Genomic DNA, 19,552 nt, shown 5'->3' with positions numbered 1-19,552 from the left:
GGTAACATGCATAATATTTATTATCATATTTAGTATCGTTGGGATATAATGAAAGTTGAATACCTACAATTCTTAATCTATATGTAGCCAAAGCCAATGTATCAGGTCTGTAAAGTACGAGTTGGTAAATTTTGTATAAGCACAAAGTTGCTTTCTAGTGTAGTCTTATTGTAATAATCTTTTAGAAGACTTAAACGAGTACTAATAATCTTATTGCAAACTTATTATTTACTGGCATACAACACAGCCTTCTTTACGCAAAAAATCTGATTTACATCTACATCACATTTTTGGTCTGTGATCAGAAGGAATAAAACAAGGATCATTTCAAGTAAAATCCATTTATAATATTTTTACATAATTTTATTTTATTTTAGTGTACACAAGCAGTGACAATCACAAGTGATTCAAAGTACTGGACTCTCCTTCCTTAAAGTTTTGTCCCAAAACCACTATCACTGATGAGTGCTGGCATCAGTAAGTTTACCCATGCAGTGTGAAATGGGCGGGAGGGACAAATGCATGTCAATCATTATAACCAAAAGCTATTGAGCCTAAAATGAACTACATTTGAATCAAGAGAACTATACCACATTCTATCAGCAATTTAAAAATTAATTAAAGGATATACAGTACCCAAAGTGAAAGATATACTATGCTGATCTATATTTTTGAAAACATCTGCATTATTTAACTAATTATTATGTAACAATTACAATAATTGAAAGTAATACAACAGAGACAAGTATAATAAACAAATTATGAGGCAACCCATGATAATGACATAAGAAAGCATTCTCATTTGGTTCATATTAAGTTTAGAGAAAAATGGGATCCATTCTTAAAATATTAAAACAGTACAGTTTTAACTTGACTAGGTCCATTGCAATGGATATTACACTATTCAATGTGGCACTTAAAACAAAAAGTATAGAAGAAATGGACAACAGATTCACCAAAAACTAAAGATATTCTTCAGAATGTTTAAGTATATAGTTTTTTTTAGAAAACAAATATCTGTGTAAATGTTCCTTTTTTTTCCTCCTGGTAATATTAGTGATGGCGGGCACCATTTAAATCTGACTAGCATAGCTCTAGGGCATAACTTTATATTTACTCTTCTTACTTGAGTTTTGGAGATTGTGTGTTTTTCATCTTCAACTGCTGGGATTATAAGATCTTGCGAACACAGGAATACTTCGAAATAAAGTTAACAGAAACTTAGCATTGAGTGCAACTTGCTGAATGAAAATAGTTACAAGACATATTTGCAAAATTACATGGGATATTTAATTTTTATTTTTGGTAGGGATTAATATGTACCATTTGTTTCAATACTCTCAATATGTATCTTCTGATAACTGGAAAAAGCAATAGACATACACAAACTAACAATGAAAATTTGATTCATGGTATAGTTCCCTTATTCTTAATATGTCTCCCGATACAAGCTTGCCACTTTAGGACAGAAATAAAGGATTCTGCAAAATGTTTCTCCCTTGTCTCTACCAATAGACAGGCAGCTATTAGAGCCGATTTTAGAATTGCTGCAGGTAAAGCACTTTAAAACAAAAGGTTGGAAAATTCTATGCCAAATCACCTCCCAACTGACTCCACAAGGTGTTCCTTTCTCAAGAACTGGCAACATTCATGCTTCGACATGGCTATCAGGAAAATATAAAATTCCTTCATTTCTGTCCTGGAGTGTGTGCAAGTAGACTCCACTTACCAAAACAAGGATTTTGCATTGGTGACCCTCCCTTTCCCAACGACACATGCATTCGCCATCACAAGACTAGATAGAGCACTATTTTCCACTCTAAATACACTGCACACAGTGCCTGAAGAGAACATCAGGAGCTTGCATTCACGTTAACATAATTAACTACAACATGACAGAATTCAATATACTCTACATATGCAATATTAAATTGTGACAAGCAGTTAAAAATATGACAACGTATGCCACATATCTTCCATTTAACAGCATATATAGTTGTAACAATGTCATGATAGTATTATATGCAAGCGCTGCATACAATGTTCCGAGTTAACATGTAACCAAGGCAATCTTTAAGTTACCTCTAGTGATAGTTGTAATAAAACATGGATTTATTTTCTTAATATTAAAGCAAATGAAAACAGATCCAGTACAGACTTAATGGTTATGAAAAACTCATTTACCCAGTTCTCATACAATCAGTAGAGTTCTTTCACACGCACAAGCATGCACACACACACATGCAAAAACGGAAAAACCTGCCTACAAAATCTCCATTAGCACATGTATATCTACTAACGTAAGCATAGAACCAGAAGAGGTATAAACTACATTCACGGTAACAATTATCTACTGAGGCATACAGAGATAATATGAGTGCATGTGTGAATATCAGATCTAAGCCTATAGAATATTTTGTTTAATCCATTTACCCCTTTAATAACCTACTCTACACCAGGTTACAAAAATTTGTACTTTTTTTTTATTTTTTGGGGGGGAACAGGCCAGTTCGGTGGAGAGCTGGCCTCACAAACAAGGCAGAATTTCCACAGACTATGTGGCACAAGGTATCCATGGGAAAGGAACAGGGACGAGGGCAGAATAGGCACTGAACTACAAACATTACCATTTCACATGCACTCGCAAAGGAGTCCGTTCTGAAAAACCCCCGTCAGTCTTCTCCATTAATGGAATATATATGTATTTACAGAACACAACCCCTTTTGTCCCCTGAACCTAACAAGCTGTTTCAAAAGCTGCTCACAATACCATTATAACTATCAGCATGCCCCACCATTCTCTATTTGAATTATCAATTGCTTTTCCATAATTCAATAGACCCCAGAAAAAAAAATATCCATTCATAATTTACAGTGTAAGTACAACATTCATTTTGACATTCTAACAGTAACAGAAAAATCTTTCGTTCATAAGAGTTGATACTTCAAAGCCTTATATATACATATCCAAAACCTTCTTTGTACATAACAAGTATAATATCATTTTTACTACCCAATCAATCAATCCACACTGATTAACATCTCTAGGTTCCATTCGAGGATAAGGAAGAGGGATAATTGGATAAGGGATCAGTCTTATAATTCTGCCACATAATATGTGAATAATTCATCAAAATGTCCTCTATTGAAGATTACAACTACACCACACAAAAAGCTACTAATTCCTAACAGTGAAAATTTTTAGTACAATAAAATAACTCTGCCTTAAAGGAATATGTGTATATGTATTTTTATGTATTATATATATAATTATATGAGAATCTTAAATTCATTTATAACCATTATTTAAAAAATTCCTATCACCATTCCTTCCTGAAGTTCCCACTAACATTCTAACTGAATGTAAATTAAAGAATAGCAAATGGCAGTGAAAAGTAAGCAGGATAGACATTTATGATTCCAACTTTCGAAAGCTAGAACAATAGAACAAAGCATGCGTGAAAGATTAAAGCAACAAAGTTCACCATGCAATGGCCTACAATGTCATTATACAAGCAGAGAAGGGAATTGGGAAAGCTAGCACAATTAATCCCAAGCTCTACCAGAAATATCTTTTAAAAAAATAATACACGTAACAAACTGTATGCACGACAATAAAGTGCACCATTCAACTTAAAATATAAAGTCTATATATATGAAATCAAATATGAACAAAACACTGCTTCCTTCCACGTGCCACCAATATTTATCATACAACTTATCAGAAAGTGGTAACGAGACACACTGGGGTGGTGTGAAGAGGAAGAAACGGAAAAAAAAAGTGGTGTTGTAATTTGGTACACGCAACCATATTAATATATACTTTACGAGGGGGGGCTGGAAAGTTCATGAAATCACCCAGAAGAAATAAAAATTGGAACAAATCGTTGTAGCCATTAGAAAGAGCATTTATTGTAAACCTCTTATCCTGTATATGATCCTTTTGTCATTGTTATTTTATTTGTTTCAAGTTCAGTAAGAAGAGATGGCGGAGGACCTAAGGAAATTTGAGAAGAATGAGCTTCGCAGTGTCATCAAGTTTTTCGTGTTGCAAGACAAATCCCCCATGGATATCCATAAAACTTTGCATGAGACTTTGGGGGAACATGCCCCAGGATATACAACAATAGCCAAATGGGTGAAGCGTTTTAAGACTTACATGGTGAGACCGAAGATGAACCCTGCTCTGGCAGGCCTGCAAGTGAGTGACCAGGGAAAACATTGTCAAAGTTCACGACATGTTCATGGAGGATAGGCGCATATCCACCAAAACCATTGCTGCGTATCTGAAGATATTGCGTGAGCATGTGGGTGTCATAATATCAGAGTATCTGGACATGCGGAAGCTCAGTGCAAAATGGATCCCAAAATGTCTGAATGCTGACCAGAAGAGAACACGGGTGCAGATGTCACGGGAGATCGTGCGCAAATTTCAACACCCTGATGATTTTTTTCGCTGTCTGGTGACTGAAGATGAAACATGGATTCACCATTATGACCCACAGACTAAACAGCCATCCATGGAGTGGCGCCACAGTGGGTCTCCTCGACCGAAAAAGTTCCGAAGTCAAAGGTCAGCGGAGAAGGTTCTGCCATCGGTATTTTGGGATAAGGACGGTGTCATCCTCATGAAATATCTTAAACAGGGTGAAACCATCAATGCTGCTGTTTATTCCCAATATTTGATTGAATTGAAGGTGGCTCTGAAGGAAAAACGTCGGGGAAAAGTAAGCCGTGGTGTGCAATTTCTCCAGGACAATGCGCCCTCGCACAAGGCCCATCAAACCATGCAATTGCCAGCGGATCTGGAGTTTACCTGTGTACCCCACCCATCCTATTCCCCTGATCTGGCCCCATCCGACTATGACCTCTTTCCAAACCTCAAAAAACATCTGAAGGGCACACATTTTCCGTCCGAAGAGGTATTGGTTGAGGAGGCGGAGGGCTGGTTTGCATGGCTGGACAAAACCTTCTATTTAAAAGGGTTACAAATGTTGAAACATCATTGTGAAACTTGTATTGAGCTTCGGGGGGAATACGTTGAATAATGTATTAAAATGGTTGTTCCAGCTGTATTTATTCTGGGTGATTTCATGAACTTTCCAGCCCCCCTCGTATAACCACAAATCATTCAATAATCTTAAAATAATCTTTCAAATCATAATTTGAGATACGTCCTGTACATATGCTGCATACTCACAGACAAAATGAATCCCATGGCACTGGTATGGACATAAAATATGTGACCACCTCACTCTATTTCACTGGTGTTCAAAAGTCAGTTGTTCAGCAATCAAATCAATCATAACACAAATCAGCTTGAAATCAGCACTTCCAATTCATTACGTTTGATCTGCTGTGGCCAAAGTGAATTATCAAAAAAAGGTAGCACAGAGATGAACCCACAATAACAATTCAATTCTTAGATCAGATATAAATTTTCATATTTAATCACTTGTGGTCTCATCTTCCATCTGTACCCAGCATTTACCCTAATCCTTTTTTTTTTTTACCAGATAGGAACAAAGTTAACTTAAGTCAAAAGTGAAAATAAATGGAAATGAAATTTATGAAAATCTTAACAGAAACAAGGATGATTTTCTTATTATTTCATCACGTAAGTTATCAAGGTCCACCACCTCAATCCTTCCATTTTCAATACGTTAGTATCCATATTTTAAAACATAATCACACCAGCATGAATGTACAAGAAAAATCTATGATTTCTACTATAAAAAAAAAAGAAAAAAAAAAGTTCATGCTTGGAACTGTACAGTGAACAGCCACCATCAACACAAAAATCTACATCCCTTTCAGATCTAAAGAAAAACACTCAAAAAAAATTCTTACCTAGAGTTTGAAATCCAAAAATAAGCACTCCTGTATCAAATAATAATACTTTTTTTTTTCACAAATACTATTCATAGTTCAACTTTTTCATTACATATACATATTGTCAAAAAAAAAATCATCTACATTTTTTAACATCAGCATTGCTTTCCTCATATAACTAAAATAATCGTATAAAAACACCACACTTGGGAATATTATATTAATAAAAAAAGAAGGAATAATGGTTGATATTTTTGCCTTACGTGTTGCCTATACTATAGGAAGGAAGACAGTGCGATTCACATTTCTCAGAAAGAAAGCATGAAGGGGACTATGATACACATGCTATAAACAGCAGAGGAAAAAGATGACTGTCCATTGTTAAACTTATATGTTCTTACAAACGACGAAAAAAAAAAGTATGTTGCCATGCAAAGCATTGGATCTCCTTATGGAGACTCTTATGACTGTATCATTGGTCCACACCACCAGCTAACACTTGGAAAACTTCACATCGAAACCTCAGACCAGAAACGAGGCAATATGCACATACATCTGCGAAACAAAAGCTGTGCAAGGCATTAAGTGTTCGATCCAACAGAAAGAGAAACCTCCAGACAGTAATTACATAATCATTTTCTCTACACATCAAGCAAGGCGGGGAAAAAATGTTATTAGTGTTACATACTCTAATACTTCATCAAAACACTATTATTACTATTTCTCACCCAACACCAATCAAAATAATAGCCCTCCTGCCCAATTCTACAATAATCAATTCCAACAATGAGGTGATTAACAAGGAAAAAAAAATCTCTCAATACTACTAAGTGCAAGAGGTAATTCACAAAACTCAAACAAAACCATCCTTGACCATTACCTTAGCTCATTAATGAAATAATTATATTACTGTACATAATCTTGCTGCCTCTGTGAGTACCAAAACATTCTCACATTCTTTGTCAATTACAAGAACTGCATATTGTCTGCTATACAAATCAACCCCTGGAAGTTTTATCCAATCAAGTAAAATGAAGTACATATAAGGGAAACTCTTTCTCACACACACCCAATGTAAACTACATTGATATCCTTTTCCGGAAAAACAAAAATCTCGATAGCAAGTATCGAGCGACATAACAGAACACTTCTGCAACAAAGATTTCATAGAAAAAATGTTGAACCTGCCTACCAAGTACATTTCTCAGCAATGAATTACAGACATAGCAAATACAACATTAAGATGTAGAACTACCCTTAACTCCTTGGGTTAGGGCCAAATAGGGGAGTCTTCCTTCTTAGCAAAAGTGGACAGTGGCTTCACAAAATGTGTGTCCACTGTGCCACAATGTGGACAAGCTAGCTGATGGCTGTAGTCAGAGTAGAAGTTCAGTCGTTGCTGAGGGTGTAAAATTGGTTTCTGACAGTTGTTGCACTGAAAGGAATTAAGAAATAGTCAAAATTGTGTCATGTTTTCATGAGGGCTGAGTAGATTAAATATGAAGCAGTGTGAATAAATAACAAAATGGGAATGAAAATGCTACATATGCACCCTGTTTAATATTGGAATCTAACTCACTTGTACACACTTTTACATCAATTTCATCATCATTTTTCACAAGTTGTGATGATTCGAGGCTGGATATTTGATCCACGATTTCTTCTTTATCATATACGCAGATTGCACTTAACGTGTTGAGTTGATTTTAAAAGATATGCACCACATAATTCAACATTATTTATTTAACACCAAATTGCCACTAAACATTTTACAATGAACTCCATGTATAAAAAGACAAAACACAATCTGTTAGTGTAAACTTATTTCCCTTTCCAAAGGTATTATAAACTGTACAGTCCATTTACATACACAGCATCACACATGACAGAAAAAAAATAAGCTGGCGTGGAAAATGTATGAAATCATAACAAAAGGTAACAAAAGGGGAAAACCCTGGACTACATAGTTCCCCATCAAGGATGTATTTAAGGGGTGGGTCCAGAACCCTCCCCCACCCGCCAAAAGACTTGCCAAGTACTAAAATTAAATAATCAAAATATACTTGTTTAGCATGTTATTTATTTCCACCGAACTTATTGGAAGGCAAGGAAGTTGGCTCATACGGCTTCGAAGGACAGTTCCAAAGATTTATGCACGCTGCTGCTTATGATAATATACATAAAAATATTAATCAGGAACTTTACTTTCTATCAATTGCATTTAACTTTTTTTTTTATTCAATAAGTATTCTATGCTTCATCTATTTGATAGTAATTTCCTTGCAAGGGCGTTTTTTTTAATACAAATTTTGGCGATCTATTATTTTACCATTTTCTTACATATTCATGTCATAATAACATTACAATATTAATTAATTTGCATATTTAATTAATATTATTTTAATTTAGTTCAATATAATTATTCTCATTAATATCATTATTATTATTATTATTGAGAACCTTGTCATGTTACACTGAAAGTTTGTTGTTAGTTTTAGATGCTGTCTCTCATGGTGATTCCTTATGTTTAGACATCAAGGGGATCATACTTTACTCTTGTGTAAACCAATTAATTGCTGTTAATGTATCTAGGGAGCAAACCCACCCTCTGTCCTCTCATTTAATCTTCCCATGCTTCTGTGCAGCATCGTGTTTGCAACACGAAGTTTAATTCATGTTTCAGGAATAGTAAGTTGCGTGGAAAAGTTAGCTAATCATTTCCATGTATGTATTGAAGTTTAATTTTTACATATAAGCCTACGTAGACTATCCAAAGTAAATTTCACTGTAGGAACCGATCACTTCGAGATGTTGCTGGCATTGCTACTTGGGGTAGCTGTCAACATGGTGCCAATCAGAGTTTGTTCCTGCCTGCAAGTATTGCCACTTATGAATCGGAATTTCTCTAGCATCAGCAAAGACTTTTCACCGCCTAGCAACAGACATATTGTATGGTGGAAATTTGGACTTACACTCCTCCCCAAATGGAACATTCTGGATAAAACCCTGCTTACGAGTTTGTAACTGCCTGCAAGTATGCATTTACTGCTGCACAAGCCATCATTCATCAATCTGGATACAAACTACTTGAGCTGGACACACTGTCTAGGAGCAACGGACACCTCACAGTGACACCCAACCCTCGCGTTGATGACCTGCAAGGGGATAAAAGGCCACTCCCTTAAAATTCCAAGAAACATGGAAGTGTGACAAAGATTTATTCTTGGATTAGATCAGAAAAATCCTGAATCATTCCTTCCCCACCTCTTCCAAGAGAGGGAAAGAAAAACATGCCATGGAGCTCTGTTTTTAGCATAGCCACTCGTTGCATAGAACAGATGGAAAATTTTGCGTAGAATCAAAGGAACTGCTTCCCTGCACAACTCCATGAGGCATTATGTGATCCAGTGTGTAAGTGGTGGCAACATGTCAGTGTACGAGAAGATTGTGAGGAAGATATAGATCTATCAATTCTTCTGTTATGCAATTTACAGAGTGCAATGGTAGGCTGCTACTTTAAGAGTTTCATCTATCAACATACTATTGGCGTACTTCATCTTTCTGTTCATTTTTAGGTGATCAGTGCTTGTTGATTCATACTGAATGCGACTGGGCTTTTAACCACTGTTCGAAGACTGTAAATCCTCAAGGAGTTAGATACTTATTTATACAGTCATCTGTACATTTGAGGGTTTGTTGTACTACTACACTGTATATTTTTAGTGTTTGCCACATATATTCATACTAACTAAAAAGTTTCCTAATTGCAGATGTAAATTTCTTGAAATTACGTACCACAAACCTGCTACTTTCAACACCAGTACAAGACTGACACACTTACGAGCTTACATCGCGACACACTTACGAGCTTACATCGTATGTAGTGTTAGGGTGTCAAAAGTTGATGTTGAACATAATGGTGGTGTGCAGTGGTAGAAAAATACAGGGTGCCTCAAAATTTTCACCTGGCACCTGAATTTTCAAACTCAGTTATAAATTTTTAAATATTTCAAATTTGAAAAGTATGAAAATTTCCATTACCTATTTTTAAAAGTAAACTTTTTTAATGTTTGTGTTTTTTCTGCATCATGAATATTATTAAATCAGAATAAACATCCCATTATAAATGTTTCACTGTTGGTACCTGAATTTTAAAATCTGCAGCGATATGGTAGTGTCAGCCGTGTATTAGATAGTTATTTATCTGTCGAGATTTCTTCAGGAAGGCCACTCTGGTGCAATAATTAATTACTTCTAATCCAATCTTACATTAATTAATAAATTTAACATTTTAATGGCACATTTCAAAATGTGTAGCTCTATCTTAGTTGGATTCATGGCTTTCTTAAACTGTAAAAATGCAGGCTCCTGAGAAAAAGGGGCTGGTACCGGAATTATTTTCACCTTTGTCTACCCCTGGTTGTGTCTCTTCCTTAGTTAGAAGCAGGAAATTTTGCATTTTTCGGTGGCTTGTTGGTTATTTTTCAGTTCTTTGTTGCATTTTTATAACCGATTGAGGTTTTCAACTTTATTTTTATCCTTTGTGCATTGTGGTCGTATTTGCTTTCCCCAAAATTCTATAATGGAAAATCCCTCTTCTACTAAGTACGTAAAGGCAGAGATAGGAAGGAATCAAATCAGGGGTTGAAATGGACCGGAGTGGACCAGAATGGCATCAGTTCGTGAATATCTAGAACCTTCATGTTCCATCTTGTTGCTGTCATAATCGGAGACAAAACAGACGACATGCTAACGAAAGTAATTCCCACTTTGAGCCCTGAATCAAATACTCACCACTCTATTCACCACGTTACCAGCCATAACCGGAAACCTATCCTAAGCATTGCCCAATTCCTGAGAGCACTATAAAAGAGGTAAATAATCTGCCTCGGGAGAATACATGGAGACTGCCAAGAGCCAGGAAGTAAGTCAAGAGGTGCATGTTGAGTTCGCTTCAGTGCGACTGCTGCCGGCCACCGAGAGGAACGAGTCCACTACAGGGCCGTCAGAAGTTGTGGGGTCCAAGCCAGGGCTTACCCAGAAGCAAGACACCTCAGGCCAGCAAGCAGGACCAGCAACCAGTGGACCATCCCAGTGCCAAGGCTCAATCCAGGAACCAAACAATCACTAGGGTGCTCACCCTTTCACCTCTCCTCTAAATTCAATGCAAATGGAGTGCTCTTATATTGCTAACAAGAATAAACATATTCAATTGGTAATCGTGTAAGGTAAATTTACTCTACTTCTGTCTTAGCGCCCGTAGGTCAACGGGGCCTACCTGCTAGGATAAAGGGTGAAATCCGGTGCGGCGAAAGTGGACACCCCAGGGTCTCCAGGGAATCACCCTGGGAAGGAAACCTTGGACCTTGGTGAAGGCATCAGGCAGCGTGCATCCTCAAGCTGCTCCAGTACAAAAGCACTTTTGCATTTCAAAGGGGAAAGTTGAAGTACCCACACTGCTCAGCCGAAAAAGTATAATGCACTTTCCCTCTCACCTTCAATAGCTTCAACCTTCAAACAAGCTGGGTCCAATCATACAAATAATCCATGAGCGTATTCAGATATTATTTTATGGGGGAGGGGGGGGGGTCAGGCAACTTATAAAACTTGAATAGTAGATGTAGTAATAATGATTATCATTATCATGGTTGTGATTATTATTATTCAATAACTATTATAATTTAATAAAAATGCACCAATTTCATTCCAACTTTATTATTTTTATCATTGTATCCTAGTTGAGTGAATATTCAGCACAACTTTCATTATGTTTTTACATTCCATGCAGTTTGTGTGCTGAAGTTATTCATTTTTATTGTAATTTTTACACATCTTGTTCCGGAGAAAGCTTTAAAAGTTAGGAGCATACAGTTTATGTTTTTTTAATCGCATATAAAGCTCTAATTTTTGGAATTTTGTAAAACTGTGGAACCATTTCCTTCCTTGGATTAAACTGTAGGATATGAAAATACATAACCTCTTGGTTCTTCTATTTTACACTCAAATTTTTCAATCTAAAACAAGTTTTCACTCTGGTTAATGTTTGTAATAGTAACTAGCTGAACCTTAATTATTAACAATAAAAATAAAAAGTTTTCTGTTTCTAAGTAACTTGATGGAGGGGGAGTTGATAGGTGGATCCCCAATTCAACGCCCATGCTTTAATATTTGTCATTCATAATAATAATTTCAAGCTTACATTTTAATACTACAGTAAGTTAACAGCACCTAATGGATCCTTCTTTATAGCTTTACGTTCATTTTCATATCATTTTTAGAGAATGGATTTTGAGACCATGAACTTCCAAGCAATAGTATTGTACCATGGGTCACTAACTTTCTCTAAACTGAAGTAAAGAGATACATACTAACCTTTAGCCTCTCTGCACAGCAAGGCATTGCTGCAAATATATCATATGAGTACATCGTGCCAAGTACAAGAGAAGACCCATTCCAGGCCGAGGAGCAGTGCTCGCACTTGATGTGCCCTACCCAGCCTTCCAAACAGCTCATGCACACAGTAGACAGGTACTGGGTCCTTCCTTCAACACGAACCTGAAGAAAAAGAATAAATGCCTTTATTATTATTTGTAGCCATGGAAATGATATAAAATTGCAACATGGAAATTTTCCTAACTGCATATACTCCTCGTTTATTTGCACTTAAAATTTAAAGAACGAGTGTTCCTTTTTTTCAATATTTCCGAAGAGCCCCTCCGCACACATATATGATTGTAGCTGGCTCAGTGGGCGATAGCATTAAATGGTCGACTATTGATCTTGCCACCAATTTCCAGGAATGAATCCCAGCCTGGGCATGGGTGATCTTTATGAGTTTCTTTCATACATTTCACATAATCATCACTCATTCTTATTGTTGTTATTAGCCAAAAGAGACAGAAAAATGACATAAAATAACAAAACTACAGTGCTTTTCACAGTCTGTGGAGTGGCCACTAGCACGCCGGGTACTGAGAGCACATCTGCCAGCATTTAGACCCACACCTGTACGCTGACTTGCCACTGGATGTGTCAGTGCTTCATTAGCCAGATAGCTGGTGTCCGGTTTGCACGTGTTTGTAAAGTGTTAAGGTGTTAACAAATGTTTTAGATTGTTTGGTTTTAGTTTACGTATTTCTAGTGGTTTTCTGCACTCTAATAATGCCACACTATACATGCAATTTAAAACAATGAATTTTTATGTATGACTCTTACATTATAACAAATTCTTGTAGGGAAGTTAGAAGGCATTTTGCAGCAGAATTCTCAGATGTTCCCGTTCTACACAGAGACCGTGTTTGAAAACTTGTGAACAACTTTAGGGAAACAGGGTCTGTTCTTGATAAGAAGCGAAGGGTGAAATGGTGTGCTTATTGAGGAGAAACTAGATGACGTTGGAGCACGATTGGAACATACTACTCAAAAATCCATCTGAAACAGACATTTCCATGATGTTTGCGTGGCGAGCTACCAAGCTTTTAAACCTGTAGCCATACATTAGAACAATTGAAAGAAAATACCAGGAGAGAAATTGAAGCAATTTTGGAAGAGGAACTGCTATGTGTTAGTGAAAATTTCCTAAAAAGATGCTGTAAATGTGTGGAAGAGAGGACAACACCTCTCGTAACAAGGTACATGCTCATTTTAATTGTAACTGTCAATGTAATTATACGAGCGTATTTCATTACATAGCTAGCGATTACAGTTATGCGGATGTTGCGTCCAGTTTGCCGGCAGATGCACTCTCACTGCCCAGCATGCTAGGCAGCTCCAAGGGTGACTCGACTGTGAAAAGGAGTGGACAAACTCAATGATTGTATTATTATCTCTTGAGTAAGATGTATGTATAGTACATTGAAACATGAAATAATAAGGAAGTTAAAGCCTCCCCGATGGCATAATCTTCATCTTGTAATCAAGGGGTCCTGGGTTCGATATCTGTTGAAGGCACATTGCACAGTGGTTCGGATCCCACTGTAAACTGTCCAGTTTCGATTAGCCTATCTGTGCATAAGGTGGACATAAAACAACAATTCAAACAAACAAACAAATAAGGAAGTTAGCCCCTGCAGAAACAGTTCTTATTATGAATAACATTATTTGCGTAAAGACAAGTCCATACAAAGGCTCAGCACATCAAATCCCATTGCTGTTGTTTTCTGGAGACTACAAGTATTGCTTTCAAGTAGCCCCACAACTGACACTTGGTTCACAACTGTAATGTTGGAGCTCCCAGTGGGGATTGAACTAAGGACTGCTGCACCAATGGAGAGAGAACCATTTGGCTATGGTGCAATTCTGCATCAGGATAAACTAGAATTAAACACATTAGTGACCTGAGGCAAGCAAGCTTACCAGGGAACATACAGGCAAATCTACCATACACTGTTTCTGCATCAGCAGTTCCATGAATTCGTATATGGACTTCAGTTACCCCTTTAGGCACATTCCTTAAGTCATAACAAAAGCCACAATTTAAATGGAAATTATTGACCTTGTGAACTTGGTGGAACCAGTTATTTTATAACCTTAGGAACACACTAAGTGGAATTATTAGTTGCAGATGTTCTTAAGAACATTTACAGAAAAAAAAAATTATATAATGCTTTTTCTTCAAATTATATTTCACGAACTAGAGCAGTTTGAAGCAACTATGCATGTGCATTGTTTACAGCAGACAATTTTCACAGAACAAATGTGCCTTTCACTCTGCAAACTTAATGCATTGCAGGAAAGTGACTTTAGTAATGCCATCACAAGCATAGGTGTGCGCAGTCTCTCTGATTACATCAAAAAGCCTTGATGATAGTTCACACAGGAAAGAAAAACGTAATTTCATCTCGCTTGTTTAAATTTTATTGCATTGATGGGTGTGTTTATATATACACACCCTCCCCCCACACACATATACATACATACATACATATATATACAACACACACACACATTTACATACCAGGTGTAGAAGTATGAAACCGGAATTGGCCGATAGATGGTGCTAGCCGGCAGTGGAGGGCGCGGAAGATGCTGCCCGCCACTCCCGAGGATGTTATATCGAAACACAGTAACCCAAGTGCCAGACAGAGGAAGGTGTTGCACACCCGGAACATGTCGAGTTTTGTGCCTACGAACTATGATTTGCGGACAGCATTGGTGTTCTGTTATCATTTGAAGAAAACCGCCGCAGAATCGCATCAAATGCTCATCGAAGCTTACGGCAAACATGCTCTCGGGAAAACACAGAGTTTCGAGTGGTTCAAGAAATTCAAAAGTGGCGATTTTGACTTGCGAAACGAGGAACGTGGGAAACCTCCGAAAAAGTTCGAAGACAACGAATTGCAAGCCTTATTGGATGAAGATGATACCCAAACGCAGCAGGAGCTTGCGGAACAATTGAATGTGACGCAGAAAGCCGTTTCTCTTCGGTTGAAAGCTATGGGAAAGGTGCAGAAAGCGGGCAAATGGATTCCGCATGAACTGAATGAAAGACAGCAAGGATCCCGCACGACCACTTGTCAAATGCTGCTCGCCAGATAAAAAAGCAAGTCGTTTCTCCATCGCATAGTGACCGGCGATGAGAAATGGATATATTTGGAGAATCCTAAGCGTCGTAAATTGTGGGTGAATCCAGGCGAACCATCGACATCCACTGCAAGACCAAATCGCTTTGGAAAAAAGACACTGCTCTGTGTTTGGTGGGATCAGCGGGGCATCATCTATTATGAGCTACTAAAACCCGGTGAAACCGTTAACGCAGATCGCTACCAACAGCAAATGATCAATTTACAACGAGCATTACGTGACAAACTGCCGGAATATGAATCAAGGCAACACAAGGTCATCCTGCTCCATGACAACGCCTCACCACACACAGCAAAACGGGTCCGGGAAACGATCGAGGCATTCAAATGGGAGATACTAGGGCATGCGGCGTATTCTCCCAACTTGGCTCCTTCAGATTATCATCTATTTGCCTCACTGGGACACGCTCTTGGAGAACAGCGATTCAATTCGTATGAAGATGTACGAACATGGCTCGCGGACTGGTTCGCTTCAAAAGAAGAATGTTTTTTTTTTTGGCGTGGCATTCATAACCTGCCGGAAAGGTGGGAGAAATGTGTAACTAGCAATGGAGCTTACTTTGAATAAAATATTGTTTCTCAGTTGCAAACACCAGCTGTTTACTTCTTGCAAACAAATTCCGGTTTCATACTTCTACACCTGGTATACATATCAGGAGCGTATATTTCAGGCTAGCTAGGCTATCTGCAAAGCCTGAAGCCTAGAAAGTAAAGTACTGAAGAAAAATCGATTAGGTACTGTAAGTTAACCTGATTTCAAAAAAAGATAATGGCGATTCTGAGCTTGACAACCTGAATTCTGAGGAGTTGGTAACCTGAATTCTTAGGAGTTGACAACCTGAATTCTTAGGAGTTGGCAACCTGAATTCTTAGGAGTTGGCAACCTGAAATCTTAGGAGTTGGCAACCTGAATTCTTAAAAGTTGGCAACCTGAATTTTTATAAGTTTGCAACCTGACTACTGTTGGGATGGGAACGGGGCTTCCTTGAAGATGTCAAGAATGAGCCTAGTCTTGTCCCCTCCCCCATAGCCTAGGATCAGGTGTCATAGTGACTTAGTCCAGGTCTTAAGACTCAGCAAACGCCACTGATACATATATACCAACAGTAAAAATCATATAAATTATCTCTCAAATGTGCACGTTCATTTTCATCCAAACAATTGTTAATGCACTTAAGAGAAAACCTTTTAGCAGCAGTACTTCTCTCTTCAGAAATTTAAAATGTATTACAGAAAACAAATTGCGAGCGCAGCGAGCAATAAATTTTCAGATCCAAATTTTTGCAAAATGATCGATTTAATATGGCAAAAAAATTTCATGGAGCGCCATATTATTCTCCTTTGCAATTTTTTTCATTTAGATAGTTTGACGTCCAGGGTTAACTCCTGACGACCCCTAGCTACAGCTCTGAACTTGACAAGACTACAAGAAAAGCAGATATTGCGAGCAAAGCGAGCAAGAAAATTTTACAAAATGTATTTATATTAGTATAAAATTTGTATAAAATTCTTGGTGGTCTGAAAGAAATAATGCAAGAAAAATGTGAAAACTAATTCCATCTTGAGTATCCTTTTGTCCTGCTACTCTTAGATTCTGCTGGTCTTGCTTTCCTTTACTTTCATGTTTGTCCCCCTAAAATTGATTTCCGTTCAAGGTTGAAGGGGGGGGGGGCTTTGGTTGCGTCACTGCACCCCCTGCTCCCGTAGTTGCTTCGAACTTTCATCGGCTTGAAAATACTTAATTTTCTTTAAGAGTATAATATCGTTTAATAACGGCAATAAGATTCATCTATCCTAAATTTCTAGGTGAAAATATAATAATATAGGGGCATAGATGTCTGGAAGGGGGGCCAAGGATTGCCAAATCTTCCCCTTAGAAAACGAATGTCAACCAAAAAGTACGTTTTTACATGTATAATTTGATTTCAGTCATAATAATTTACATTAATTATTATAATGAGGATACAGCAATGCGATAATTTCAAATTCAAGAGGTGTCTTTTGAGGGGGCAACACTATTATCGGGGTAATATGCCCCATGGAAAAATGCCTTGCTTGTCTCTTCGTGGAAAAAATCTGCGGACGTCCATGATTAGGGGGCATTTGTCCCCCCTTGCCCCCCTGTGTGCACGCCTATGATCACAAGTCATCAGGGTAAACTGCTTAACATGTTAAAATGTATGCAACTTTTGAAACATGCCCATTTGCTCTGGATTGCAACAGGCACTCACAGAGCCTAACTAGAAAATATCTTTAAAGAAAACATGAAACTTAAAAGCTCTAGTTACAAAAGGTCATCAAGGCAGTGTAGCTTTAAAAATATATTTAAAATACGATGATGCGTAACTCTGGTTCCTTTCTATACTTTTAAGTAAACTTTTAGCTGGTGATTAATAACTTTTTTCCTTAGCGCTAGGATTTTCATGACTTAGCATATTTTTTTTGGTAAGGGTGATATGTTCCCCAAACATATAGAAATTCATATTATGAAGAAAATAATTAAGTTAAGGTACTTTTTAAAGGCATATTTTGGCATATTTGGCCATTTTTGCATGATATAGCATATTTTGATGGATTTTCGGTCATATTCAGCATAGTTTTGCATTTACGACGTGGATTCGTTCTTACTCCCATGTTTACTCGAGAGTTCTTTTTTCTTGGACTGTATCAAAATCTTTTTCTTTTTATTTGAAAATTTAGAGAAAGTATTCATTGTGCATTGCAACTCAGGGCCGATAAAGTGAACTAAAAATAGTACGTATGTGAAAATATCTTAGCATTTACGAGGGTGAATCAAATATGAACGAGCCTTGATTGGCTAAGCGTCGGAATGGGTAGCAGGGTGTGATTGGCCATGAGCGGCCGGTAGGTGGGGCTGTCGTGAGTCAGGAACCAGAACAGCCGGCGTGTCGCATGCTTCGTTTAGTAGCTCTAACGATGAGTGAGCAGAGTGTGCCAGTGTCTGTTGCGCAATGCATAATCATCAAGTTCCTCACCCAGGAAAACGTCAAACCAGCCGAAATTTACCGGAGACTGCAGGCCCAGTTTGGGAATGGTACCCTCTCGTGGGCAAGAGTGAAGGTGTGGTGTAAGGAATTCCAGCAAGGCCGTGAACGTGTTGCAAATGAAGTGCACCCCCATCGTCCTCGCACCAGTGTCACGAATGATAACATGGCTCGTGTTCGTGAGCTTGTCGAACAGGATCGCCGAGTCACTGTGAAGCAAATTGCGGCAGAACTTGGTGTGAGCTATGGAAGTGTCCAATCAATCATCACAAACACTTGGGCTTCCGCAAAATCACAGCTCGGTGGGTTCCCAAGCTGCTGAATGTTGCTCAAAAAGATGACCGAGTTCGCATTGCTCGCCAGCTTCACACTCGTTCTGACGTGGAAGGGGAAGCATTTTTGCATCGCATCGTTACCTGTGACGAGACATGGGTGCATCATTACACCCCAGCATCCAAGCATGCCAGCATGGAGTGGAGGAGGAAAGGCGAAGGAAACCCCGTGAAGGCCAAAGTTCGGTTGTCTGTGGGGAAGGTGTTGGCCAAGGTGTTTTGGGACTGGAGGGGGATCCTACTGGTGGATTTCTTACACTAACGTCGTACCATCAACGCACCCTACTACTGCAGCTTCCTGGATCAAGTTAAGGTGCAGTATCGACGCAAACAACGAGGCTGTCCCATCCGCCAGGTCTTGTTCCTCCACGACAATGCCAGACCCCATACAGCAGGTGTTACGTGGCAGAAACTGGTGGAAATGCACTGGGAACCGCTTCCGCATCCACCGTACAGCCCAGACCTTTCACCATGTGATTTTCACCTGTTCGGATCCCTCAAAGAAGCACTTGGGGGCGAGAGATTTGCGACCAACGATCAGGTGGAAACCTTTGTGCGCAACTAGTTGGCTACCCGCCCAGCTTCATTCTACGAGAACGGCATCAAGAACCTACCACAACGTTGGGAAAAATGTATCACTAAGGGTGGAGACTATAGAAAAATAGGATGTGGCAATGTCTCTGTTTCCTTCAATAAATTTTGTTTTTCCGCACAAGGCTCGTTCATATTTGATTCACCCTCGTAGATATTGATGTTTGAAACAATACAGTTATAAGGGCATATTTTTCAAATTATAGTGCAT

The 19,552-nt window shown here is 38.2% G+C and overlaps 1 protein-coding gene across 1 annotated transcript in view; it reads right to left on the bottom strand.

The window, feature by feature from the left end:
• Window positions 1-362: 362 nt before the first annotated feature.
• heca (hdc homolog, cell cycle regulator) overlaps window positions 363-19,552 on the bottom strand; it is a 64,312-nt gene continuing 45,122 nt past the window's right edge. The window contains exons 4-5 of the mRNA XM_083124088.1: window positions 12,205-12,387; window positions 363-7,267 (exon numbers count right to left, since the gene is read on the bottom strand). Of these exons, the coding sequence (XP_082980214.1) occupies window positions 7,103-7,267; window positions 12,205-12,387 (348 nt within the window). The 3' untranslated portion in view covers window positions 363-7,102. The remainder of the gene's footprint in view (window positions 7,268-12,204; window positions 12,388-19,552) is intronic.

This window comes from Lepisma saccharinum, chromosome 6 (genome assembly GCF_977018435.1).
Source record: "Lepisma saccharinum chromosome 6, izLepSacc3.1, whole genome shotgun sequence".
Classification (NCBI taxonomy): domain Eukaryota; kingdom Metazoa; phylum Arthropoda; class Insecta; order Zygentoma; family Lepismatidae; genus Lepisma; species Lepisma saccharinum.
The sequence above is the reverse complement of the archived record's forward strand: the minus strand, read 5'-3'. Positions and strand labels throughout refer to the sequence as shown.